Below are 26,996 nucleotides of genomic sequence, written 5' to 3'. Positions count from 1 at the left end.
AAAGATTAGCGGTTATCTTGAGTGTTTGTCCCGCCCCATGGGTAATCATAGGAGATTTCAATGCACACCATCCAGCATGGGGAAGTACAAAGACAAATGCAAGAGGGCGAAGATTAGCATGCATCGCCAACAACTATGGCCTTACTCTCTTGAACGATAGTAACCCCACCTTTCTTCGAGGCGTGACATACGGCAGCTGCCTCGACCTTGCTCTCTCTCGCTAGATCTGTGAAGTGGTTTCCAGATATTGAGACATATGGGTGTGATCACATTCCCACCTATCTGAACGTAAAAGGCTTGTCCTCTAGATCTGGTCCACGGAATCTCATTCAGACGATTCAATGGGCCAACTTTAAATATGATATGGAAGATGCCTGCCGCGAGGGCCTACCCTCTGGGTTAGAGCAAACAATTAAAAATACGATGCAAAATGCCACTCGTATCCTGACGATCTCTAACACGCGAAACGACTTCGACATTGAATTAGAGCGACTTCGAGCACTTCGTCGCCAGGCGGAACGTCGATATCGGCGCACAAAATCAATTCATGACCTTAGGGTAGCCAGGAGAATGCCGAAGAAGACTCAGCGTCGAATGGATAGATTAGCATAGGAAGGTTGGGCAACGTTTTGCCAGACACTCGACCCCCGCAAACCACTGTCTCACATTTGGAAAACGGTGCAAGGTCTCCGTTGCCTTCCGGAACAGTGTTTTCCATTCAAGGGGCTCGAAGTCTTCCAAGGGCGGCAAGACATCGGTGTCGCAGAAGACTTTTGTTCGCGGGCGGCAGACAAAGCGACTCGTCCAGATCCTCCAGCCCGAGATGACGTCCCCCACTGCCGTGATTGCCGCATGGACCTTCCTTTTACAATGAAGGAGCTCGCGGCGGCACTAGCTCTCTGCAAGCGCTCTTCATCTCCGGGTCAAGATGGTATATCATGCCGAGCTTTGTGCTATGTCGCAGAATCCACAAGGAGAGAATTGTTGAGTCTCTACAACACCTCATGGCAGGAGGGAAATGTTCCTGACGAATGGAAAGTAAGCCACCTGGTGCCACTCTTGAAGCAGGGCAAATCCCCACTAGAGCTCTCCTCTTACCACCCAATAGCGCTGGCCATCTGTGTAGGAAAGATAATGGAACGGATGATCCTTGGCCCCCTGGAATGGTACCTTAAACACTACAAGATTTATCGGAATTCCATGGCTGGTTTCCGACGTGACCGCTCTTCCATCGACAATCTAGTGTATCTCGTTTCATATGTCCAGCAGGAAAGGTCCCGTAAGCGTTTATCTGCAGCTTTATTCCAAGATGTGAAAGGCGCATACGATAACGTATTACATGAGGCCATTCTCTACGCTCTTGTGATGGTTGGCCTAGGTGGTCGAGTATTTTTGTGGTTTGCAAGTTACCTATCTGCAAGATCATTCTATGTGTTAACTGACGATGGCCTAACTACGCGACGCTATACCAGCAGGGGCGTTCCTCAACGCGGTGCTCTCAGCCCGACGCTATTCAACCTCGTTCTTATTGGGCTTGCTGAATACTTGCCAACTACCACCAAAATTTCAATATACGCAGACAACATGTGTGTCTGGACTTCGGCAGTGACACGCCCTCAGATATGTGCAGGGCTTCAAAGAGCGGCTACTTTGACAGCGAGCTACTTGTGTGAACAAGGTCTCAGCATATCACCAGAAAAATACGCTCTAGTGGCATTTCCTCGCAAACAAATGACGCCTTATGCATCTCAATCAATGGGCGGACCATTTCTTATGTCGGAACCCACAGCTTTCTTGACGTAATTATCGACCGAGGCCTCTGTTGGAGCCCGCACGTGGCCTACATGAAACGGCGCCTGACAGTAACCTCCCAGTTGTTTAAATACCTGACAAGCAAGACGTGGGGGATGTCAGTAGACGCAGTGCTGAGACTCTAAAGAGCTCTCTTTCTCGGTTTTTTAAGATATAGTCTACCTGTACTGAAGAATACCTGCAAAACAAATATTCGTGTTCTACAGGCAGCACAAGCTCAAGCACTCAGAGTTTGCCTTAGTTTGCCCAGATACACGTCAACAAAGGCAACTCTTGCGATTGCTCGGGGCCATCCAATTGCAAACTCACATCATGGTGGAAGTCCTGAGAACGCACACCAGGTATTTTGCACGTCCCCCCCTATCACCACCTTGAAACACTACCTTCAGACAGGCACCTAGCATCATTCTCTAAACCTATCGTCAAGTAAAGCGACAAACTTCCCTCGGGCTTCACCGCTGCATCTAACCCATCGTTAAACCCTTGGTGTCTTGTCAACCCCACAGTCCATCTCACCGTACCAGGAATCGGGAAAAAGTCTGAGCTGTCACCGGCTGTGCTGAAACAACTGTCTCTGCTTCTTCTGCACGAGAGATACTCGGACAGTGCACATATTTATACTGATGGTTCCACAAACATCCAGTGTTCGTCTGGTGCTGTGGTCGTCCCAGCAAGAGGTCTTACCATCAGCTTTATGACTGACCACCCAACGACATCTTCATGTTCGGAACTAGCTGCTCTTCGCGCTGCACTTTATTTCGTCAATCGGGATCCACCTGGACAATGGTCAATTTTCAGTGACTCAAAGGCCGCCCTACAATCTGTGCTATCAGCTCTGCGTCGCTGACCATTTGAACAGCTCGTGCTCGATATTAGATGCCTACTCCACGCATTACCTGAGAAAGGACATCACGTGATGTTTTATTGGCTGCCAAGTCACTGCGGCGTCATAGGAAATGAAGACACCGATAAACCCACTCGGACAGCTCATGAAGACACACAGGAAGAGGCCATACCCCTTTCACGGTCCGACGCAACCAGCAGACTTCGCGTGCTTGCACGGGAGACCGCGCTCTCTCTGTGGTGCACACCAAGCAGCCAGACCAACCGGAGCAATCGTCAACATGACTTGCCCTCCTTGATGCATCTTTGTATGCCAGCTGGACAACTGGATTCCGCCGAAGCGAGGCCACCCTGCTTTATCGCTTATGGCTAGGGGTGGCCTTCACGAAATCTTACTCGTTTCGCATGTGAATGACCGACAACGCTCTCTGCAATGCCTGTGTTTGCGAGAAGACGCTGGAACACATCCTGTGCGACTGTCCTGAATATAATGTTCAGAGACAGTCCCTGGCGTCCGTTCTAGCGCACCTTTACAATAGACCATTGTCAGTTGCATTTATTTTCACATATCGCCGACAGCAGACATCGCAGCTGAAGGCGACGAAGGGACTACTTTGGTTTATGAAGGAGACGGGCGTGGACAAGCGGCCGTGACAGTGATGTCACGTACCGCGCAAAAGTGACAGACTGTAACTAACGATGTGTGCGCCTTGGTATAGAACCCCTCTCTCTCTTCCCCATATTTGATCCCCCTCATCCCGCTCCCATGTGTAGCGTAGCAAACGGGTAAGCTAAACTGGTTAACCTCCCTGCCTTCCTTCTCTACTTTTTCCTTCCTTCCTTCTTTAGTTTTAGTGGGAATTAATAAAGAAATTAAATGAAACGTTGTCTGTAAATAGGTTTCGTATTTTTTCCAATACCCGCGCCAGCTATCGGATAGGGCGATCACTAGGCGCGACGTGATTCCTGCTGCCAGTTTTCGCCGAGTGTCCCCTCTTGTTGAATTTGAGTATCCATGGCAATGCAATAACAAACAGTAAATTTGAATTTGATAATCTATTACCAGACGACACAACCCGATAACACGTGACGGCCACAGCACATATCTAAGGAGGGACCATGGTTGCCTACTGCATAGAGGAAAAGGTGGTTAGCCTCAAGAAAGTATTGTCAGCTTACATCTACATGGCGCTTCCAGCACTCCCCTTGTTTCTCTGTCTGTGTCTTCTCGCATAATTTCCGGCTAGTTGTACATACCGTTTGCAGGAATGCTCTACTAAATACCATACACAACAAGCCAACTTTATAAGATAACGGTTGTGGCGAAATGAAGCACCCTCCCCCCGTTTTGGCGGAAAGTGACATGCGGTCTATGCGCACTGAAGTATTTGCAGAAGTCTCGGATCCCTTTCTGTGGTCGCGAGTGAGCTTTCTGACATTACATCGTTTCCTTGCAGTCACGTTTTAGTCGATCGCCGTTGCCCCGAAAGATTAGGTCGCGCGCGACAATAAGTATCGAATCGCATTGGTTGTTTATCGGCGCTGTGGTTTACCGCAATAGCTTCAAGCTTGGTTTGCTTTGCCTGCCTTTGCCATTGCACCGTACTCGAATGGTTACCTCTTTATGCTACGCTTCTGATTTTTCATATATCGCAGGGAAAGCCAAGCTCACCCACTACTACCCCTGGGGATCGAGCCCACGACCATTTAGTAATGATAAGTGAGGAGCAGAATGCAATAATAACTGCGTAATAGCACTGTTTCAGAGCTTCAAAATTTGGGTAGTGCGTTCCACGTCATCGAGTCTCAGAGATCCGAGCCGCGTGTGCGCGTATTTCGGATGCCACAGTGGGCAACTGCTACAACAGATGGACACGACATTATAGTGCGTCTTATATTATAACGTGGTTATTATGACTTTTATTTAAGATCGCGTATGGAGTTCCGCACAAATATGCCTATTGAGCTGAAATACTCAGAGGTATACATTGCCTACAAGGGATATCAATGCGCATAATTGACTAATAACAACATTTCAATGAATCCGTATTCGACAAATTGCGTTAGCGCATTCAATATACAGCAACTGAAGCCAATGATTTCAAAAGCTCACCCACTTGATGCAAATTTTAACAGCACCGCCAGCTTTGAGATAAGCGCAGTCAAACTTCCGGTAAAAATGAAGTGTTCTGTTCACGTTTTTTAACAAAATGTCGGTCCTGGCCACGGTTGGCGCAGTTCGATGGGAGAGATGCGAGAACACCCGTGTACCAGCGGTGGACTTGGTGCAAGGATGGACGCATGCACGCATGTCCTGGTGCCGGACCAGGACCCATTTTTCTTCAACTGCGAGGCTTTTTCTTTTCAGAAACACGTATGGGGTTCCTTTTGAGCAATCGCTACGTATGGGTTTAGGTCTTATTTTCCTACATTACATCTCTCCACCTAGCGGCTTTTCGCACAACTGTTACGTCATGCATTCGCGTAATCCGCCTTTTGCGATGCATTGTGACGCCATTGTGCGGTGGCCACAAAAAACAATTTTGCAGGCGCCGTTTCCCGCTGCCACAGCCACCGCATGCAAGACTCGTGGCCAAACAAGCAGCGTGTGAGACAAAACCGAAACAAAGTGCCTGCGCCGTCATATTTTGTCATCGTCAGCCAGCCATCGAGCCCGCTGGTGAATGCTTTGTACTAGGAGGTTTCTTCAGCCTGGGGAAAGGCTGGAAGAAGAGCTTCGGCAACGCTTTACAAGTTCCTTCTTCGCTTGGAACCGCTGCACCTGTGGCGTAAAGTGAATAAATAATAAAACAGCGTGAGTACGCACGAAAAACGCGTGACTCAAATAGGGCAGGAGGTGTAGTTCTTATGGCGAATATCACGTTTCACCACTGCATGTCTTCCGTTGTGTTGTGCCATGTGCTAAGCGTGCGTACATACACAGGCAGTGGGGAGGTCAACAGAATGCCGAGTTGCGTACGATATTTGCCCAAATAAAAAGAATTAAACTTAAATTATGGGGTTTTACGTGCCGAAATCACTTTCTGATTATGAGTAACACCGTAGTTGAAGACTCCGGAAATTTTGACCACCTGAGGTTCTTTAACATGCACCTAAATCTAAGGACACGGGTCTTACCCAAATATATTCTACCCAAATAAAGTGTGTGTACATTTACAAAAACGCCAAAAAGCATGGTCTGAATGACCGACATCGGTGATACCTCCTGTTTCTGGGCGCTTGTTTGCCTCTTAGAACGCGCCGCGGTACGAACATAGCGGTTGACCGCGTCCTTTCTTTTTTTGAGCTGGTGCGCGTACACAAACAGCGTCGGTATTGTCACTTAGTAGTGACGGTAAAGAACACAGTAGGAAGGAAGGAAGGAAAGAAATCACCTTTATTCAGATCCTGCAGGCCGCGAGAGCTTTGGGCTCTCATGGAGTGGGCGTCTCCCACGACGGCACCGGGAGGTTGAGTTTCCTGGCGGCGTCGTGGACCACCTGGACGGCCCAGAGTTGGGGAGCGAGTTCTTCACTCCGGATTGCTTCTTCAAACTTGCACTTGTCCTGTTCGCAGCTTATGTGAGCTTGCGAGCATGGCCAGAGTAAATGATATACGTTAGGGGATGTATTGCAAATGCTGCAGTAAGACTTGTCGTAGAGCTCAGGCATGTAATGGTGTAATCTGTTTTGCGTGGGGTATGTCTGTTTGGAGCATGCTGAGTGTAACCGCTTGAGCTCGAGTGAGCATGTGGTGTGGCGTGCTATACTGTCTACGTTGCAGATGGTAGTGTTTAGCGATTTCAATGTATGTAGTGGCGGCGTCCTTATTCTCCGAGTGGTCGGGTGAAGCCGCGTGGGTGAAGGTGTGGGTCGTCGCCGAACTTTGTCCCTAAGTGTGCCGGGAACCAGTATATGACGTGGTTCTTAATCTCTTTCTTTGAAACAATTCTGAGAGCCTGTGCGCAGACCGTGCCCTTTTGGAAAGCTCTGATAGCGGCTATGGAGCTGCTGTAGATAAGGTAAAGATTCTCGTCGGTGAGCGCAACAGCGATCGCAACCTGTTCGGCCTGTTCAGGCTTCCTTGCAATTACCGTGGCTACACATCTTGTGGATCCGCGGCCGTCCACAACCACCACTGCGAAAGCTTTGTTTCCCGCGTACGCCGCCGCGTCCTCAAAAGCTGAGCGTTCACGGTTCGCCAAGGCTTGGTTAAGAAGGAATTGTCCTCTCGCTCGTCGTCTGCGCCTGTTGTTTTCGGGGTGTGCGTTTCTGTGCATAGGGCGGACCGTGATCTTGGCGCGGATGTCGCGTGGGAGATCCGCAAAGTCTTTTTCTATGTCTCCTTGAGCAAAGTCCAGCTTCTCTAGGATCGTGCGCCCCGGAGGCGTCGTCGAAAGCCTAGCAAGCTGGGCGCGCTGCTGGGCTTCGGCAATTTCTTCCAGCAATACTGTTAATGACGAAACTAACTTTTACTGGCCGAACCTGTGCCCACAATGCAGGCTATACCTAAAGCACAATAATAGCGGCAAACACAGTCGGCAATCGTCGAAATGTTATCAGTGGGTCAAGCGGGTCAGCTTTTACACGTCAGCCATCGAACGTTCGAGTGTAATCGCTGGGACCCGTGTGTCTTCCAAAAAGTTCTACACCATTTGTGTCGCGCATAAATCCAATCAGATTACGCAAGGTTCGGTGACGGCACCCAGCGGACAGCACGATCGATTACACTGAAGACACTTCCGATACATGCGCAAGCGTCCCGCGCTGAGCGATAACATTTGTTTGACGGTGAAAATTGGTAACCCGAAAAAGATGAACAAGTACATGTGTCAGTATGAAGTCCAGACGTCTGGGCGACAGTGAAGGCGCCCCTGAAATGTGTTAGTTACACAGTAAGATGCGCCACTCGATTCCAGAACATACCCCACAGAAAAATGAGCCTTTGTACATAGCGTATTACATCCCGATTCGCTAAACGAAGATAAAAGCCTTCTGCAAGTAAATAATACTTTACTTGGTGCCGACAAGAATGACGAAACAACTAGCAACGATTGCTGACTAGCACTATTAGCTACTTCCACAGTGCACGATATGTTGTTCCATGTCAGCCCGGCAGTTCAGGTGAGCTTGGCTCATACAGATAACTACGCCGACAACACGAGCATTCGCTGAGCGTTTATAGAGCTGCAAGTGTGCACAGTGTTAAGTTGAGAGATGACGGCGTTCTAGCGATGGACGCACAGACACGATAGAAAAAAAATAACTTCCCGTTTCACTCGACCAGGTCGCGCGAGCTCAGAGATCGTGTGTTTCGCTGGCTCAAATATAGTAAATTTGCGTCTTCGTCGATATTATTCGTATGAGTCAGTAATGACAAAAACGGAGAGGTAAATTGCATATGCCAATACATACCTGACACAAGATGATGCCGAAATCCTGGCTTCAAAGCGCTGTCGATCGCGTTTTACCGACGGAAATCGGAAAATCCGCATTGCCTTGCCGGGATGGTAACCGGAGGTGCAGCCTTAAGCGAGACACGACATTGGCATCGCGCCAAATTTCGATGGCAATAATGTTCGAAAGGCGTTCCGTGCGCGCGGCAAAGAGAATGGCAAGGCTGACAAATGAGTGAAAGAACTTTATATTGGAATTCCGCGCCGATGACGCGAACTCGTCGTCCACCCGGCTAGTTCCACGTAGGGACCGGCAGGTCTAGCCCACCGGCCCAGTCATGGGCATGCCGTACAGCCATGATTCGCTTGTCTAGAGCGGGGCTACGTAAACGTGACTCCCACTCCTCCCTTCGGAGCTTGAGGTATTTCAACCCGCAATCTCGGAACATGTGTGCTAGAGTGGAGGACTTCCCGCTGGATGGGCAGGCGTCGTCGCGATATACGTCGGTGTAAACCGTGTAGAACAGCAAGGCACGGATATGTACCGGTCTGTAAGAGCCTAAGAGAAACGGCTGGCACCCTATTCCACTGACAACTGCAGCGCCTGCCACGGCCCTATTCCGCTAACTCGGAGGAGAGTCAAGTCCGACCGTGTGCCTGCCAAATTGCTTCTGTTCTCAGCCGCATGGGCGCTGCGCATGCGCAGTTTGGCGTCGAAAAAGGCGGATTGGTTTCTTGTTTCGGTGATATTATCTTAGACGTCGAAGCTTTCTTCACAACGGGCGATATGCTGGCCGAGGACAAAAAAATTGTCATTTTCTGGTCGTTTCTCAGTTGCTTAGCCATTGCGAATAGCCAGACGATGGCACGTGATAACAAAACAAGCTAAATATATATATGCACCTGCTGCTGCCGCATCCATGGTAGTTATAAGGAACGGCTGTCGCCGTCCGTAAGCAAACACTTGTTCGGTGCAGCGTTGCAAAGGTCAAGGTGCGTTAAGTGCTCGCCATTGTACGCGATAGCCTTGCAGGAATCACTTTATATTTCCCTGTTGCTGCTTTAGCCAAAGTGCATCAGACGCTCAGTAGCCATACAGTTCGCCAGAAAGCCAATGCGCTCTTGTGCAAACGCAGGATTCGTGCCTGGAAAACACCGGAATGCCGCATCCTGGACAAGGACGGGTGCACCGCTCTCGAGGCGCGCTTCGTCGACGAGATTCCCAGTTCACGTGTATGCGGCCTCTGCCGCATGATGCCAACATGGGCGGTGCTGTTGCCGTGCTCACACTCTCTGTGCCAATCTTGCCGCGCAGGCAGTTTCCAAGGGGGCGTTGGCCAGTGTCCATTGTATGAAGAGAAAGTTGAACAAGCGGAGTGCTTCGGTTATGAATTACCTAGTAGGAAAGCGAGCACCTTGAAGGTGAGGAAGAACAAAAATTATTTCTGTTGTTGGGTTTTTGAATGAGGCAAGCAAATTGTGCATTAGCAATAGTTGCCCTATCTACATGCGTAACTAGAGGAGTGCCCGTTTTGCTATTGCCGAACTTTCATCTCCCTTGCACCTTGAGTAAATGTTCGCTTGTAGTGTGTAACAAAACTAACACAATATAACAGAAGCTGCCTGTAGGCTCAAGTGAAATATTCTGTGGGAAGTCGATATTTATTCTTTTCTTAGTTTGACAGAGCAAAATACCTAAATAAATATCGCAGTGCTTTAACATCTGTGACGACAAACTGACGTGCCCGCGTTGTCGGTTCGATGTGAAATTCAAGAAGAAATTGGTCGGTTTCAATTAGTGATAACAATCTCTGTCTGTTCAAACATCAGCTTTCCGTCTTTGGAACTTCGCAATGAAACATGAGAAAAAGTAGGGTATATCTCAAACGAATATTTACTCGTCATTCTCATACGCAATAGCGTTCTTCCGACGTTACATTTTTGTGGAATTCTTTCTTTAGGACTGTATTCCACAACCGGCCACCCTTTTCCCAACCAACTGGTCTATAACAGCTATTTAGGACCCTCGTTGGTAACGCATATACTTGTGAAGGAAGCTAGCAAATAAGAATATGATTGCGGTCTCCACTATACTCAAGCATGCTGGTGTAGGCGTAGTTGCGCCGGGGCAGAAATAATAGGAGTATCGTCGCTTTCTCGCTCGATACTTGCTTATCAAGCCTGCCTTTTGTGCAACACTGGCTTCCTTCATATTAGAATATTAGAAGCAGCATTAATGTGATTCACGCTGACCTAATATTCATGTATGATGCCTGTTTAATGTTTAGACAGCGACAGATAGTGCCTGGTTATCTTGAGCATACTTACTTCCCTGTAGAATTACACGCCTACATTGGTCCAAACAAGATTTCGTGTAAATGTATGTTGTAATTGTTAAGGGCAGCGATACAACACGCCTTTAGTAAAAATTATTGTGTACCCATAAAATTGTGTTGTCATTACTTTTTTCTTTGAAAGGTGTATCGCTGGAGCGAAGCGAACGGCTGCGAGTACACGGGCGCCATGGAACGCGTGTTCGAACACTAGGAGAGCGAGTGCAGGTTTCACACTGCGCAGTGCTTCCGATGCGGCGATGGGAGTCCAGCACAGAGACCTGTCAACGCACTACGTGGCCGGATGCACTGGCCGTGTTTCTTTCGCGATCGCCGAGTCCAGGCAACCTACAGCACTGACCATGAATAAGTGAACGCTGCCCTTGAAGACGTGAAAGCGCTGTTGGGATGCCTCAACCCCGACCAATGTAAAGCGTAAAGCACGTGTCCATCCTGTGCCGCACTAATTTGAGCAAACTTGTTCCTTGGTCCCTGATACTGAATGAGGGCGTCAGTTTTCCAGGGTCAGCAGATAAGCCATATTTAATTGCTTGAATTCGTGTGGCTGTAGTTGATAGCGTAGTGGTCAAATGCCGAACGCCACCGTGCAAAGTCTCACAATAGGCAATTACATGGCAACCACTGCTAACAGTGACTCAGTCAGTTGAATGACCTTACAGAACAAGTGAGAAGCCAGGAAGTCAAGTCAAGATCACTCGTGAGCTCGGAGCATGCGAGCAGAATTTAAAAGGCCAGGTGGATCAAATCATCTCCACGATTTCGTCGACTGTGTCGGACCAGCTGATGTATCGGCAACTTCCGTCGGAGGAAGCGAGCACGTCGTCGTCGCTGTTGTTGCACTCTGAAAAGGCGATGATGCTTCGAAAGTTGTATCACGTAGCCGACCAGTCACGCGATGTTCTGGAATACTTGCGCCAAGTTCCCCCTCTTATCCTGATGCCAGCAGTGTAATTGCCTATTCTGAGACTTTGCACGGTGGCGTACGGCATTTGACCACTACTACAGCCACCTGAATTCAAACAATCAAATATGTGACTTATCTGCAGACCTTGTAAAACTGTGACGCCCTCATTCAGTATCAGGGACCGAGGAACAAGTTTGCTCAAATTAGTGTGGCGCATGATGGACACGTACTTTATTTACGTTTGCCGTATGTAAACCTTGTTGCGCTAATGTCGCTTTTCTCACTCTGGAGATTGCGCTTTTCGGCATACTGGAGGACTCTAGGTGTTTGCCGCCTATTTGACAAGTGAGGGCGGTGACTACTGCAGAAGGGCAATGTAATTTGTTCACTTCTGATATCGACTGTTGTCGCTGCGAGTGTATTATTGAGTCATTGGTACACTTTCACTTACGTTTTAGTAAAAAAAAATGGCCTCGCTGAAGTTTGACCGTTCCCTCGGAGACGGAAAGCTAATGCTCCGTATCTTTCTCCACGATGAAGAAATGTACCGTGGATCAAAGGAGGACCTTAACCTTTGTCATCACTAAACGTGTAACGCACTGCCGGATTGTCCTTACCACTTCCCATGTGTGTGACATGAGCTCAGCGAACTTTTTATATCCTGTCGCCTAAATAAAATTAGATGTGCGAAATTCCTTGTTTAAATAATTTGCTGTACTTTGTAACTGTCAACGTATTACGATTTTACTGGCTTTGATTGGATTTTAATAAATTTTATTGGGTTTTATTGGATTTTACTGGTATTATTATTAATTTATTGTACTAATAAAGTTGATATTCCTCAACAATGGGCTCCTCGAGTGGTTTCTGACATTATTGCGCCTACCTCGATGTTTTCTCCCTAATATTGCTGTGCGACTGCCATTGTGAATAAATACAAGGCGACGTTCGTAGTGGATACTACACTATAGTACTGTATGTTGCCCTGCATCTGAAATGCCCGAAAAAAGTTAAACGTTCGCACTGTTCAGGCCTTCGCTTATTACTTTAAACCCCATTTTCGGCAAGTTTGTTGCACTCCGCCGCCGATGAATGGTGTATTCAAAGCTCTAATAACACACGCAATCGGAACATCTACTGTTGGAGCAGCTTGTTTCGACAGACATTTGGCGTCGGGGGAGATAGCTTTGAGCATGAACTCCCTCGTTTCGATACTTCAGGGTGGGCGTGCTGCTTACGCCAGAATTTAATTCATAATGGTGGGGAAACTGCGTCCTGACATCAAAGCGAGTGATCGTAATTCTACTGGCGCGTCTGCCCGAAAAGCTGCTGATCTTTACGAGAGAATAGGCGGCGAGTGTAGTCAAAATATATCCGATTTTTTTTCAGCACGTTTGAGGGAGGAATGAACCGATAAACACGCTTACATGTCGGTTGTGGCAGTTGCTGCTGTGTAAAGCGCATAGTTGAACTTGATCTTCTTGGTTGTACTGCGTTAAACTACCAGTGTCCTATATTACCGCTTTCAGTTCCAGTTATCACTGGACGTCCCGACCACCGAAGCTCCTTTATTACATTTTCGAAAGCGCTTTTGTCGAATTATTCCAATAAGTCGAATTCTTGGAACATTGTATTAACCGTGGTTTGGCCATGACGCAGAAAATAAGAGGCATGCAGAATAATACATAACTCCTGCTTGCTTTTATGGTGCACAGAAACGAACTTAGAGGCATTTAACGTAGCATTCAGTGTTAGAATGATGCCAACAATTTTGATAATTACATTCTCGGCCTCCATATGATCCCAAGAAGGGCCACCCTGGTGCGTCTGCAGGACTACACGGAAAGCAAACGGCACAAAAACGCAGCAGCTTCCACATACGAAAGGTATCATAATGTCTTAACCAGTTTCACCCATTACCATTTGTGTTTGCTTAAACACTTCAAAAAACACGAAAGCCGACAGTTTGTGACTTGCAGGCGGTTGCCAAGGTAGATAAGCAAGGTCACTTTTTTCGAAACACTATTCCGATTACACGTGTAGCGCGAGCTGGCACGAAATCATGCCACTGTTTTCATTTTCGCGCCATACCGATAAAGCTATCAAAGAAAACCTTGACATAAGCATTTCAGTCGGGCAAGTGATACATCGAAGCTGTGTGAGTTTTCCCACACATCGAAAGCACTAGGTGACTGTTTGCTCGCTCGCAGCTTGGGCACAGCCAGATCACTGCAGCCACTAAACTGGACAAGCGCCCAATAACAGGAAACAACACCCTTGGAAACAGGCCTACGCGAACATCAGCGTGATCTGGTATGAAGGTGCTACTGCGGTTCTTAATAGACACGGGGCTTTCTGACAAATTGTGACTGCACACTGTGTGACGTAGGATTCGACGGTGACAATGCGTAATACTAGGAACGCCTTCTCAGACTGCGTGATAGTGCACACACAATGAAAGTGTTCGTGGGTATCATGTGTATACTGTTTAGATTTTTTTTTTCTTTTTCTTCGTTTCTCTCTTTCACCTATCGCATCTCTTTGCCCCTACCCCAGTACAGGGTAGCCAACAGGAGATAACCTCTGGTGAACCTCCCTGTCTTTCCTTTGCTTTTCTCTGTATCCCATTAGAACTGAGTTTGAGAACAGCATTCTGGCGCCTGTTTAAAAAGGGATGTTTATTATATCGGTTATCATGCTTACAACCTGCGTTCATTCTGATGTTTCATCATTCTTGTTGATAAGAGAAGCTGCACTTAAAGATAACTGCCCCACAGGCTGTGTTGCATCAGGATGGCGTCAGCTTGCGCCACCGTAGCTGTGCAAAGGTTCAGCTGACATTCAATGTTTAGCCGTTAGAATGTCAAGAGAGAAACAAAAGTGACGAATAACAGATTAAAAGGAACAGGCATGTAAGCCATCGTCTATTCGTATGAGATACATTCAAGGTAAATTTTTTTTACAATCTTTGGTCATGACGTTTGAAAGCGAAACGGGCTCCAATGGGTTCTCTGTTTGACCTACAATTGATGATCGACGACGAAGGTGCATTTCACCACCGCAAGGAAACCATTGCGCAACTCATTTAAACAGTATAGTTGAAAAAAATGGTCATTGACTTAAGTAACCTAACGTGATTATTATTGTCAAAACATTATGACTTTTCTAATTAATTAGATCCTCATACGTAGCGTCATACGAAGTCACGAGTCCTTCACATCTCGATCTGAATACCCCCTAATCGACCTTGCTCAATTTAATACCAGCCTTGATCCACTTTACTCCACCTTGGTCTCATTTGTACCAACCTTAATCCACCTTATTTCACTTTAAACCACATTAATCTGATTGAATGCACCTCAACGCAGTTTATTTCACCTACATTCATTTGGCTTTACCTTAATTCACTTCACTCCCTCTTCAGTCTCTTTACTTATAATTCATCTAAGCTTAATTCTGTATTTCTACTGACGTCATACAAGACGCTGGTGACGTCACTGGTGCTGACGTCTTTTGGTGCCACTCGTTGCCTACAACACCTGTTGTTCTGCCTCAGGGGGACATAATGCTTTCGCATTAATACTTATGCAAGACATCACGAACTCAAAACAGGAATGGGGTATTTCTTTGTGCAGTGCTAATCTTCCTACCGAAAGTGCCAATCTTCCCTCGTATGTGTATTATAGATTGAAATCTTGTTCATCTTGCTTTCCGTCTCAGGCAGTTTACCGAAGCTGCTATCACGCGCGCAGGAGTGCTTGGTCACGTAGTATTTTTCATATTACATGTGCTTTCTCGCTTCTCAGGAAATCTGAACACCTCATATAAGTTTGAAGCCATTGTAGCGCAAACAAACGCGGGAAAGACGAGTACAGGACATCACTGGCACTGCTATCGTTTCTTACAATTCTATTGACATGTTGACAATTAGAGCAAGCGATAAAAATTAGCTAATTTCATTAGTCCTATTGGATGTCAGAGAACACAGCATTGCTATTGGTTTCTCAAGAGGACTCTAAACATCTAAACAGCTTGCGTGCACTTTTTCTTTCTGGCGCACTAACACGTACTTCTGTATGACTTCGTGCACGAGACACGCTCCATATAAATTACTTAAAATGAAGATGTTTGAAATTCACTGATTCATTTCAAATTCTCTAAAAAGTTTAGTTTCTCTCTCAGTCCACAGTCGCGGAAGCTGAAAGTGCAGGTTCTTTTTTTACCTATCTATTACTTGTTCCGCAAAAGTTAAATTACGTGTAACCTATAAAATCTTCCTGAACATTCTGCGTGGTGGCGCCAAGTTTCAATTTGTCAATAATTATGCACTAAAGGATGTAATTGGCGCACTCTAAGCTTTTTCTTTTAGACGTCGTCGTTTAATACCGAAGTCCTTACGAAAACATTTATTTGCATTTTAGTTTTTATTGTGCTGAGGATAAGCAGTACTTTTGTTGACAAAAGAATGAATTATTGAATGAACCGAGGAGCAAGCGTTTTCATTTCTCGAGAATGGAAACAGGGTCTTAGGAATTCAGTGTTACTCGTCAGAGCTCCGTCACCCACCTAGACTTCTGCGGTGACTTCGAACAAGCTTGCAACCTCAAACGAGATGAACACAAGATTTGCAAATACATGTGTTGCATGCACGAAAAAAAACAGACTCTAGCAAATAAAAACAAATTCTTCGGTATTACGTGCCCCAAAACACGATTTCAAGATGAAGCATGCCGTACAGTGGAGTACTTCAAATTAATTTTCGCACCTCGAGCTCATTGATGTGCATGCAAATGCAATTTACAATAGCATTCTTTGATTTCGCTCCCCTCGAAAGTCGGACCCATGGCAGAGATGGAACCGGCGACTTCGAGATTAGCAGAGTAACGCCAAAGCTACTTAGCTACAACGGTGGGTCACTCTAGAATATTCGACGCTTCGATTGTATGAATACGACCTACAGAAGCCAAACAACAATATATAGCATGTTACAGAAAAACATTTCCAACAACAGACAGTTCACGAAATGTGTTTGACTGTCAGTTGCGCACTGTTTACGAGCGGTATTGTTTCAAAAATTGTTATACTTATTCTGTTGTTGACTTCATTTCTGCACTCCCGCTATCCTGTGGTGGATTTCGATGTCCCACCTAAGGAGCTGCTGCAGACAGAGTGATTTAGAGACTGGGAAGTTGGATACACGGGGATGATCGAAACAATATTTTTTGTACGCGGCCTGTGTCGGCTGCCCTCCGCATGTTTTCCCGACCAGGACAGGTCGCTTGCCGGAAGGAGTTGCCGCTTATGTGTGCGGCGCTATTGCTTACTTGAAGAAAAAAAAGCAATAAATGAGCATTACCTACCTTAGTCGCCACTTTACAACACCTATAGAAAGCATCTGCTTGCAAAAAAAATCATCTCGTCTTTCTAGTCCAGTCACGTGATTTGAAGCGTAAGATCACCATGATCTGTCCGCGAATGCGTGCGCTTAATGTACACAAGTGAACGTACAGCAATTACACTGGTACGTAGTCAGTAATGACGTCAGCGCAATGTTCTGGTGTCCCTCATTGACGTCATATGTAGCGAAGCAGGCGCAGACGCGTTCAATATTCTTTTCAAATCTATAATTTCTTCGAACTCTGTTTATTTCCCTCAAATTACCAGCCCCCATGGATATTGTTGATACCCGCCGTGGTTGCTCAGTGGCTATGGTGTTGGGCTGCTGAGCACGAGGTCGCGGGATCGAATCCCGGCCACGGCGGCCGCATTTCGATGGGGGCGAAATGCGAAAACACCCGTGTGCTTAGATTTAGGTGCACGTTAAAGAACCCCAGGTGGTCAAAATTTCCGGAGTCCTCCACTACGGCGTGCCTCATAATCAGAAAGTGGTTTTGGCACGTAAAACCCCAATTATTATTATTATATTGTTGATGATATAATTCCCTATGACATGCCACGGTAACGCGTGATGGTCATAGCACGTATTTAGGGACCATGGTTGCCCACAGCGTGAGGCCAGTCATGGCCAGACTGAAGCCGTCGGTTTGTATCTAAATGGCACTTACGGAACTCATCTTGCTGTTTTCTCTGCGAACGAGTGAATGCTGTGGTCTTGCGCAGTGGGTGGACAGTTGGGCTAGCTTGAGTGTTCACAATAAAGGGTCGCCATTTTGCTGGCAGCCAACAGAGAATTCAACGATTTTTGTATATTTCTCTCTCTCTTGCAGCCTACTGATTAATAGCTTGACGCAATTATGTGCAGAAATAAATGTGATTTCGCCAATTTCTTTCTTGGCATCCGAAATTTGTATTTAGTTACTTAACTTCTTCGTCAACGGGCAGTGCTTTCACTGTTATCGCTTCGGCTTCGATTCTGAAAGTCTTCTCTTACCGCTCTCAATACACGTGTATTTCTTTTTTTAATTCTGGGGTTTTACGTGCCAAAACCATTTTCTGAATATGAGGCACGCCGTAGTAGGGAACCCCGGAAATTTTGACCACCTGGGGTTCTTTAACGTGCACCTAAATCTAAGTGCACGGGTGTTTTCGCATTTCGCCCCCATCTAAATGCGGCCGCCGTGGCCGGGATTCGATCCCGTGACCTCGTGCTCAGCAGCCCAACACCATAGCCACTGAGCAACCATGGCGGGTGTGTGCAAGTTTGCGTGTAAGTTCTCGGTTAAAAATTCTTTTTTTCTGTGACCTAGAATGTTCCGGTAATGTTGGTAAATACCGGAGAAAGTTAACAAAGCGTGATGTCAGGCTGTGTGGTGTGGCAGATCGAGGAAGAACAGCGGGACGGAATCATCTGTTGCTCCGTGAACTTGAGGCAAGCACACTTTTGTGGCAGTATTCATAAAAGAAGCAAGCGCAACCCTTTTAAAAAAGCTATAAGACAAAGCGAAAAATCATCCGCAGTTTCTTTCTACTACATATAGCTTTTGTTTGGCGCGGAGCATTTTAGTGCAGTGCCATGAGAAAATCAACATAACTGGTGAAAGTTGCCAATGAGCCGACTGATCCTAGACGAAGCTAGACAGGAATTTCGCTTCATTAAATTTTAGTGCTTGGCTTTCATTTTTATGCGAAGCATATTACGAGGGCTCAACCCAGCTCCTCAGGCGCGGCGGTGACCATGAAATCACGTGACACCGTGACGTCACGACAGAGGAGAAGTGGCTTTGGCTCAACTCTTGCAAGACGGGCTGGGTGGGAATCGAACCAGGGTCTCCGGAGTGTGGGACGGAGACGCTACCACTGAGCCACGAGTACAACGCTTCAAAGCGGTACAAAAGCGCCTCTAGTGAATGCGGTGTTGCCTTAGAAACGCGCTGTTTCTAAGGCGTGCGTCTCTTGCTCAGGCGCACATTTCGTTGCCGCGCCGAACGCTGCTTTGCTCGACGCTCACCGCGTCCAATGCGGGGCGCGTAGTCGCTGCCCTGTAGCCCATTGTCTTACACCCCTTGGCGGGTCGACGGGAACGCTGTCGCGTTCCACTCTTGAAGGCGAAGAAGTAATGCATGAGTTGTTTCTTCGTCTAGCCGAACCAAATATAGCCAAGCAACAGCAGTTCACCAGGCTAAACAGTGGTTCAACAACTAAAATAAAGGCTAGTATGCTTCGCATCCTGGGCTTAACCTTACCTAAGCCACAGCCATTTTTTTTTGCATGAATGCAAAACTTGCAGATAATATTTTGCGCGTATTTGTATGATTGCTGAGCAAATTCGGTCTGCTGGAGGACATTCCACTGACCCGTTCTTTTGCTGAGGCGTCACCAGCTTTGATTCTTCGTAAACACGGCAGAAGCCAAACGAAAATTGAATTACGTAGGAATCACCGCTTGCGTTTTGAATTACAAGAAGGAGTCGGATCCACCTGAGTGACGACCGAGGTGCGCTTCCCTTATTAACCTGTGCCTAGAAGGAGGTAATTTTTCATCGCTTCTTTGGGTTCTGAATATTGGTTTCGCTTTGAGCTGTTCTTTACTCATGTCCACGCGGTATTTTGACAATTTTTCAGGCATGACAAATGACGAAACGACGCTAAACGGTGAGCTCTGAAGGGTCTGACGTGGGAGGGGGAGGGAGGGATATAGATAAGAAGAAGGTAGGGAGGTTAACCAGAATCACGTCCGGTTGGCTACCCTACACCGGGGGAGCGGGAAAGAGGGAAAACAAAGATAACAGGGAGAGAGCGGAGGGAAGGAAAGAAGGAAATTGCAGTGAGTTCGCTGACGTGTGTGGTCTTACAGAAATTACAATTAGAGTCACAAATGGGAGCAGATGTACAATGGTTATGGCCTCTCTTGGACCATTTGACAGAGCGGTTCTAGGCTGACCCAGCTAAATCCAGGCTGGTGGTATTGGAGTGGAAGAGCGGTCCCTGATTAATAAAGGTATACCAATTTTTAGTGGTTGCGAATGGCTCTGCTTCTGTAGTTCGTTATTTTCAGCCAGACATCGATAAACAGTGCACGGCGAGCGCTGTCTTTTGCACGTTGTCTGGTTCCGTATTTTCTGCGCATGCGCCAAGAAACAGCGTGCTTGTCAGATTCCCTTTGTGAGATGTTCATCTGCTGTGCGTGACGTTCCAGATTATTGGCCTGATAAATACACACGTGACATGGCAAATGTAATGTAATTTCTAACCACGGACTTTTGTTGACGTTTATGCCATTATCACTCTGCGCTGCCGCAGCGCGAAACCTTATAGAATTTTAACATGATGTCAATGGCGATAATAAAGAATGAGGAAAAAAGAGCGGTAAACCTACTTCTGTACCATCAATATTTCGCATTATATACGTTGGAATATGTGATCCTTCATTTCACACCATGCCTTTGATCACCAACTTGTCGACTCTGATAACCAAGTCAAACGAAGTCGAAGATCAGACAAGCAAGTTGGCTGAAAGCATGACAAGCGCGTTCACTACGTCTGCTGAAGAAAAACGAGAACGGTAGTTGGGTATCATTGCCACTATGATCGACATGTGGGCTGCTAAGATGGACATTGTCGGCTCGTGCCGCAGGTAAATACGTGCGCGCTTTTATATGAAGTCAACCAAAGAGGCCGCGACTGATGCTCTATTGACTGTCTATGACTGTCAAAGCCAATGCTGCGTGACAGGTGTATAAAAAAGTCCAACTGTTTGCGCTTTAGGATTCGGGGGTCGTAGCCACGTAGTCTGCCCTCAGGCAGAGGGTCGCTCTCTCTAGCCTACGCTACCGGTGCGCCTCGTAACGGGTAGCTCGCCTAAGCAACCAGACCGTGAAACGGAGGCGGAGTGCTCCCACGCCGTCGTCCGGGTTTTCCTGAATAAGGGTTGCTTCTTTCGTGAAACGTACGAGGTCGAAAGGATGGGGAACGGAACTGGGAGTTTATTTCCGTAGATGAGGTAAACTTATTTAAAAAAAGGCATACTCGAACGGGCCAGAACACGGAGCGCAGTACGTCGTTCTCCTATCACGAGTTACACAATAAGCCTTACTACATGTATTCGGAGTGCACTTCGGGACAGACGAAACCACAGCAAAGCACGCTCAAAAACGTCCGCTTAAATCCCCTTGGTTTCCCTAGATCCCAAGCTCAGGGAAAGCCGTGGTCACACCATCCTTCAATCGGAGCGTTTGTAGTCGCCGAAGGGCGAGTCTGCACACAATCATTCTGGCACCTTCGTTCACGAACCCAATCGTAGAAATACCCACAGGCTTAACTGGCCCGCCAATTAAAGGCGGGGATGCTCGTAGACAGCAGGTGCCACGCATGACTCCGTTGGCACGGAATGACTGCGGGGATGGCACAGCAAAATTAGCTGGTTCGTCTGTCGATCGGGTTGGGCGGTATTGGATCTTGCCGTTGAGGACGATTTTGAGAAAAAACTGGCGGTTTATTTACATTATTTGCAGTAATAACACAATATATAATAGACATAAAGTCAATGATGGCCGGCAGCAAATCGGACGCTGCGGCCCGTCGCAAGAAGAATAAAAAAATGAATGAATGAAGGAATGCATGTCTCTTATCCTTGTTTCTCGCTTTTAACCTCTTCGGTTTCTTGGTGTGACGTCATTTTCCGCTAGTCGTCGAGCTCGCTCACGTGTCGTCATTTTCCTCCAATGGTAGGCGCCCGTGCAAGGGCCGTCGCATTCGGCAGATCGGGTTGCTCCAAGGACTCCACTGTCGGACGCTGTGTGACTGTGTGTCCACTGTGTGACTTGTTACCGGCGTTGCCTCGTGGCCTTCAAGTGCTGTCACCATCGCCAGATCGGGTTGCTCCAATGGCTCCACTGTCGGATGGTGGACTTGTCACCTGCGTTGCCCCCTGGTCCGCAAGCGCTCAGCTGGCGAAGACGGGTTCTTCTGCAAACGAGCTTTCAGACCTGCGAAACAGCTTTGCTCGGGACCAAGATCAACTACCTGGAACTGTGCCAAGCTCCCGTTGCACTTTCGGGAAGAGTCAAGCAGGGGTGGAGACAATAGCTGGACGTGCGGTGCACGAGGTTGGGGTCGCCAACTTGCCTGAAAGGTCCGGGAACGTGTTAGAAGCGCTCCTGCGCACCCTAGTTGGAATGTGACGGCGATTGGATGTGGTCGGGGAACTCGACTGATGCCAAGAAACGGGTCCGTATCTAACATCGGCTAGCAGCGGCCGCAAGGAACCGGCGTAGCAGGCACTTTCGCAGGATTCCTTGGTCTTAGCGTCGAGGTCGGCGACCTAGTGTCATCCATCAACCCCGTATCCATACGACGTGTCTCACCTTGATGTCGCCGCTGGTCTGACCGAGGGGACGTCTCGTGAGCTTCACAAAAGCCGATTGATCTCACGAAAGCAGAACAGGCTCGAAGGTCGCTGGTCCCGCTGGCCGATCATAACACCGCTTAGCACGAGCGAATTCACATTCGGTAAATGTAAGGATGTTTAGGCTAAGCTGTCTAAAGCTAGGATCCGGGACTTGATGGCGTCCGCTCGGAAAAACTGTCCCGTAAAAATAGAGGGTGAAAGAGCCAAGAACAAAATCAAAGGCTTCTTTCAATGTCTGCCTCATGATTTGTGACGTAGTTTGTGACGTAGTGTGCGCCTGATTAGGCGACCAAGAGAAATTTTGCTGCGAAGCTGTATGTGGCTCAGACGCGGGGTATCGTGGCCTATGCGAGCAGAAATTGTCATCATCAGCATTGGCTCGAGCATCGTTGTCTTCTTCGTTCCGGCCTTTCGGCGCAACTACGCGAACGCGCTCGTGGCACTGCTCAGGCGTTCGTCGTCACCGTCTTCCTGCGTAGTTGACACCATTGCCGCTCATGGTTCCAGCTTAGAATTCCACTACTCTTCTGTCGTCGTAATGGGGAGGCGGCGTTTACGGGGGTATGAACCACTGCTTAAGGGGGTATGAGCCGTTCAGTGTCTTACGGGAAAAAGACGTTTAATAACACGGGTGATACGTGAATGTGTTTGCGTACGTGTCGTCACGATGACTATCGATCGGGACAATAAATATTGACATGTGTACTTATCTCTATCGGGCGACCACGTTTGGCCGCCGAACAAATGTTATCGCACAGCGCGGGACGCGCCTGCATGTATCCGAAGTTTCTGGAAAGTTATCGATGCTTCTGTGCGCTGTCTGTTGTCGCCGAACCTTGTATTATCTGATTTCATCGCGTGACGCGAATGGTGTAGAACTTTGTGGAAGGCACGCGGGTCCGAACGATTAGACTGGAACATTCGACGACTGCTGTATAAAAGCCGACGCGCTTGACCCGCAGATCAGATTATCGACGATCGCCGACTGTGTTCGCCGCTATCGTTGCGCTTTAAGTGTAGCCTGTTTTGTGGGCACAGGTCCGCCCAATAAAAGCTAGTTTTTTCTTTAACAGTACTGCTGCTTTGTTCTTTAACGTCACTACCACGTGACAATATGTTCATAGCTTCATTCGAAATTCAGTGTCATCTCTTGGTCGTGCGCTAAACAGCTTCATTATAAAATATAAAGACGCCAAATAACCAAACACACATAAGAGAAGAGAACTTGACGGGGTGCTTGTCGCGTTCTTTTCTCTTGTGTGCGTCCGTTTATTTGGCGTCTTTACATTTCTTAATGAAAGGCTACCAACTAGCCCAACAAGAAGTGCTTTTAAGCTAAACAGCTTCGCTGGTCATGCATCTTCAAAGCGTAGAATGACAAAAACATTTATTTAAATATCTGGTAATGAACAGTGAGTATTGCTTGTTTTGCGCTACACAGAGAGCTTCAGTGCGCATGCATTGAGTACTTTTTCATGTGGATGTAGTCGTATGAACTACAACAGAAAGCACCCGCCGTGGTTGCTCAGTGGCTATGGTATTAGGCTGCTGAGCACGAGGTCGCGGGATCGAATCCCGGCCACGGCGGTCGCATTTCGATGCGGGCGAAATGCGAAAACACACGCGTACTTAGATTTAGGTGCACGTTAAAGAAACCCAGGTGGTCGAAATTTCCGGAGTCCTCCACTATTGCATGCCTCATAATCAGAAAGTGGTTTCGGCACGTAAAACCCCATAACTTTTACCAACAGAAATCATCGGAAGATTTTAGTTCTTCGTCGGTTTACGCTTTCGTGATCGAGGGTCCGCGCCGTATTGGCTTGCTAAATATCACTGAAGCAGACGAGCTACTTTGTACAGCCGTGAGCGAAAGTTTACGGACCGCAGGCTCGACAAAAGAAAGGCAGGATTTATTTGTAATTCCCATCCCTAAAGTGAAACTCACCAGTGTACGAGATAGTTCTCAATGCCAAGTTAGCAATGCAGTTCTGAGTTTTGAGTTACACTCATACGCAGATAAATAAATCCGCTGTTTCGTGGAATGACTGGTACGCGTACTGTTCTCTAGGGGACTACATATGAGATGCCCCACCCGCTTTAATCCGCAGGGCAAACTGCCAGTTTCAGACAAGTGAAGGGATCATTAAATATGGAAATTTCGAAACTGCTTGCCGAAGTAAAAGAACGGTTGCCGAAGTTAATGTACGGGTGTTCGCCATCGCCAAGCGTTCTGCAGCGTGCGATTTCCTTTGATTTATCATATTGACATATGAGCTCGTTTATCTTTTACGGGTGAGCGCTTTTACCATCTAATAAATATTATCGCTCAGCGCAGGACGCGCCTACATGTATCGGAAGTTTCTAGAATGTTATCAATGCTTCTATCCGCTGTCTGTTGTCGCCAAAACTTGTGTAATGTGATTGCATGCATGCGAGACGCGAATGGTGTAGAACTGTGTGGAAGGCACGCAGGTCCCAGCGATTACTCTGGAACATTCGACGACTGATATATAATAGAGAGTTTTAGCTTGAGCGTTTTTACGGCCAGCGGGGCGGAGCGGGCGAGCGGATACACCAGCGGAGAGGCGCGCGAGAAAACAGTTTTAGCCGGGCGGATCACCCATCTTCTCGAGCGGAGTAGAGTCACTTGCTCTGCTGCTCCACCTATTGGTCACAATTCGAGTTAGAGTGAAAAGAATATCAATTAAACCTGCTAATAATGCGCTGAAACTCTTTAATAAAGGTAGGTTATGTGTTTTTAGTTAGTTATTTGGTCAAACTTCTAAACGGGCCTGAGCAGCGGTCGCCATCGACAACGCAGCAGCGCCGGCGCTTGTGTTGACGGCTGCCATCTTGAATACCCATACACGCCCGCGCGCTTTTACGCACGCTCGCGCGCTGCCTATCGCTCCGCTGGAGAGGGCTTCCCAGCGGGCGTAAGCTGCGCTCCGTAAAAACGCTGGCCGGCCCAGCGACGTGCGCATGCGCAGTGGCGTCTGCGCTCGTCCGCTCCGCTCCGCTGGCCGTAAAAACGCTCAAGCTAAAACTCTCTAATAGCCAACGCGCTTGACCCGCTGAACGGATTTCGACGAACGCCAACTGTGTTCGCCGCTATCGTTGTGCTTTAAGTGTAGTCTGTTTTTGTGGGTAGAGGTTCACAAATAAAAGTTAATTTTGTCTTTCACACTATTGCTACTGTGTTCTTTAAAGTCACTACCACGTGGCATCTGGTGGGGATGCGACCACTCCGCCAGAGCCCTTACAGAGTTTTGACGCGAGAACCTGTGGCTATAGATAAGACAAGTCGATGAAATGCTGCGCGACGGCATCATCCAGCCGCCGAAAAGCCCGTGGGCGTCTCGTGTTGTCCTAGTTAAAAAAAGGACGGAGCCCTATGTTTCTGCGTCGATTACCGTCGACTGAACAAGATCACGATGAAGGACGTATACCACCTCCCACGGAAAGACGATACATTGGATCGGCTCTGCAACGCTAAATACTTCTTGTCGATGGACCTCAAGTCTGGCTACTGGCAAATAGAAGTCGACGAAAGGGATCGCGAAAAGACCACCTTCATCATGCAAAACAGTCTCTATGAGTTCAACGTTATGCCATTTGGACTGTACTCGGCGCCTGCAATGTCTCAGCGCGTGATGGACATGGTTTTAGCAAGATTGGGGTGGCAGACCTGTCTTGTTTACTTGGATGACGTTGTCGTCTTCGCCAAAAATTTTGACGATCACCTTAGGCGGCTTGCGACAGTACTGGAGGTCATCAAGTCATCAGGGCTCACTCTGAAGCCAGAAAAGTGCCGCTTCGCTTACGATGAGCTTCTATTTCCAGTCCCCGTCATCAGCCAATCAGGAGTTCCCCCCGACCCGCAGAAGACAGCTGCCATGGCAAAGTTCCCGCAGCCCATCGAGGATGTCAAGGACTTGGTCAAGGACTTTTCACGCATCGCGGAGCCACTAACACATCTAACCAAATGTGTTGTCGAGTTCATGTGGGAGACGCCGCAAGCCCATGCAATTCAAGAACTCAAACGACGCACGCAGTCACCGCCGATACTTGCACACGTCGACGAGGACGCCGATACCGAAATACACACTGACGCTAGTAGCCTAGGCCTCGGTGCCGTTCTAGTCCAGAGGAAAGACGGACTTGAACGGGTGATATTTTATGCTAGCCGGTCGCTGTCAAAAGCGAATGGCAATTATTCTACGACTGAAAAGGAATGCCTCGCCATCATTTGGGCTAGAGCAAAATTCCGCCCTTACCTCTATGGCAGGCCATTCATAGCCGTCAGCGACCATCACGCCTTATATTGGCTCGCTAACTTAAAGGACCCTTCAGAACGGAGGGCGCGTTCGAGTCTCAGACTGCAAGAATATGACGTCACGGTAATATACAAGTCCGGACGAAAACACTCTGACGCCGACTGCCTATCACGTGCCCCCATCAATGTCCCGCCGCAAGACGACGAGGACGACGACGCCTTCCTTGAAATAATGAGCGCGTAAGATTTCACTAAACCGCAACGAGCTGACCCGGAGCTAAAAGGCCTCGTAGAGTACTTGGAAAGGAACACCGACGTTGTCCCTAGGGCATTTAGGCGCGGATTGTCTTCGTTCACGCTCCAAAACAACCTGCTCGTGAAGAACTTCTCGCCTGTCCGCGCAAACTACCTTCTTCTTGTTCTGTTAGCGCTGCTTCCAGAAGTACTGCATGCCCTACACGACGATCCAACCACTGGGCACCTCGGATTCTCCCGAACGCTGTCGAGGATACAGGAAAGGTATTACTGGCCGCGTCTCACCGCCGACGTCGCCCGTTACGTCGAGACATGCCGACACTGTCAGTGACGCAAGACACCACCGACAAG

At 47.8% G+C, this 26,996-nt stretch overlaps 1 protein-coding gene across 7 annotated transcripts in view; it reads left to right on the top strand.

Moving 5' to 3' along the window:
- Positions 1-26,996, top strand: part of LOC139055901 (uncharacterized) — a 127,212-nt gene that overhangs the window by 80,868 nt on the left and 19,348 nt on the right. For 4 of the 7 annotated variants that reach the window (XR_011511987.1, XR_011511988.1, XR_011511989.1 and 1 more), the window contains 2 exons: positions 9,187-9,472; positions 10,529-11,779. The exons of 1 other annotated variant lie outside the window; for it this stretch is intronic. Coding sequence is in view for 1 of the 6 variants with exons in the window: in XM_070533535.1 (XP_070389636.1) it covers positions 5,205-5,267 (63 nt within the window). In the remaining 5 variants the exon portion in view is untranslated. Of the gene's footprint in view, positions 1-5,204; positions 5,430-8,885; positions 9,044-9,186; positions 9,473-10,528; positions 11,780-26,996 lie in introns of those variants that run through there. 2 more of the 7 variants (XR_011511986.1, XM_070533535.1) reach the window with 2 other exon arrangements.

Source organism: Dermacentor albipictus, chromosome 2 (genome assembly GCF_038994185.2).
Source record: "Dermacentor albipictus isolate Rhodes 1998 colony chromosome 2, USDA_Dalb.pri_finalv2, whole genome shotgun sequence".
In the NCBI taxonomy this organism is placed as follows: Eukaryota; Metazoa; Arthropoda; class Arachnida; order Ixodida; family Ixodidae; genus Dermacentor; species Dermacentor albipictus.
Note: the sequence above shows the minus strand (reverse complement) of the source record. Positions and strands in the feature narration are given on the sequence as shown.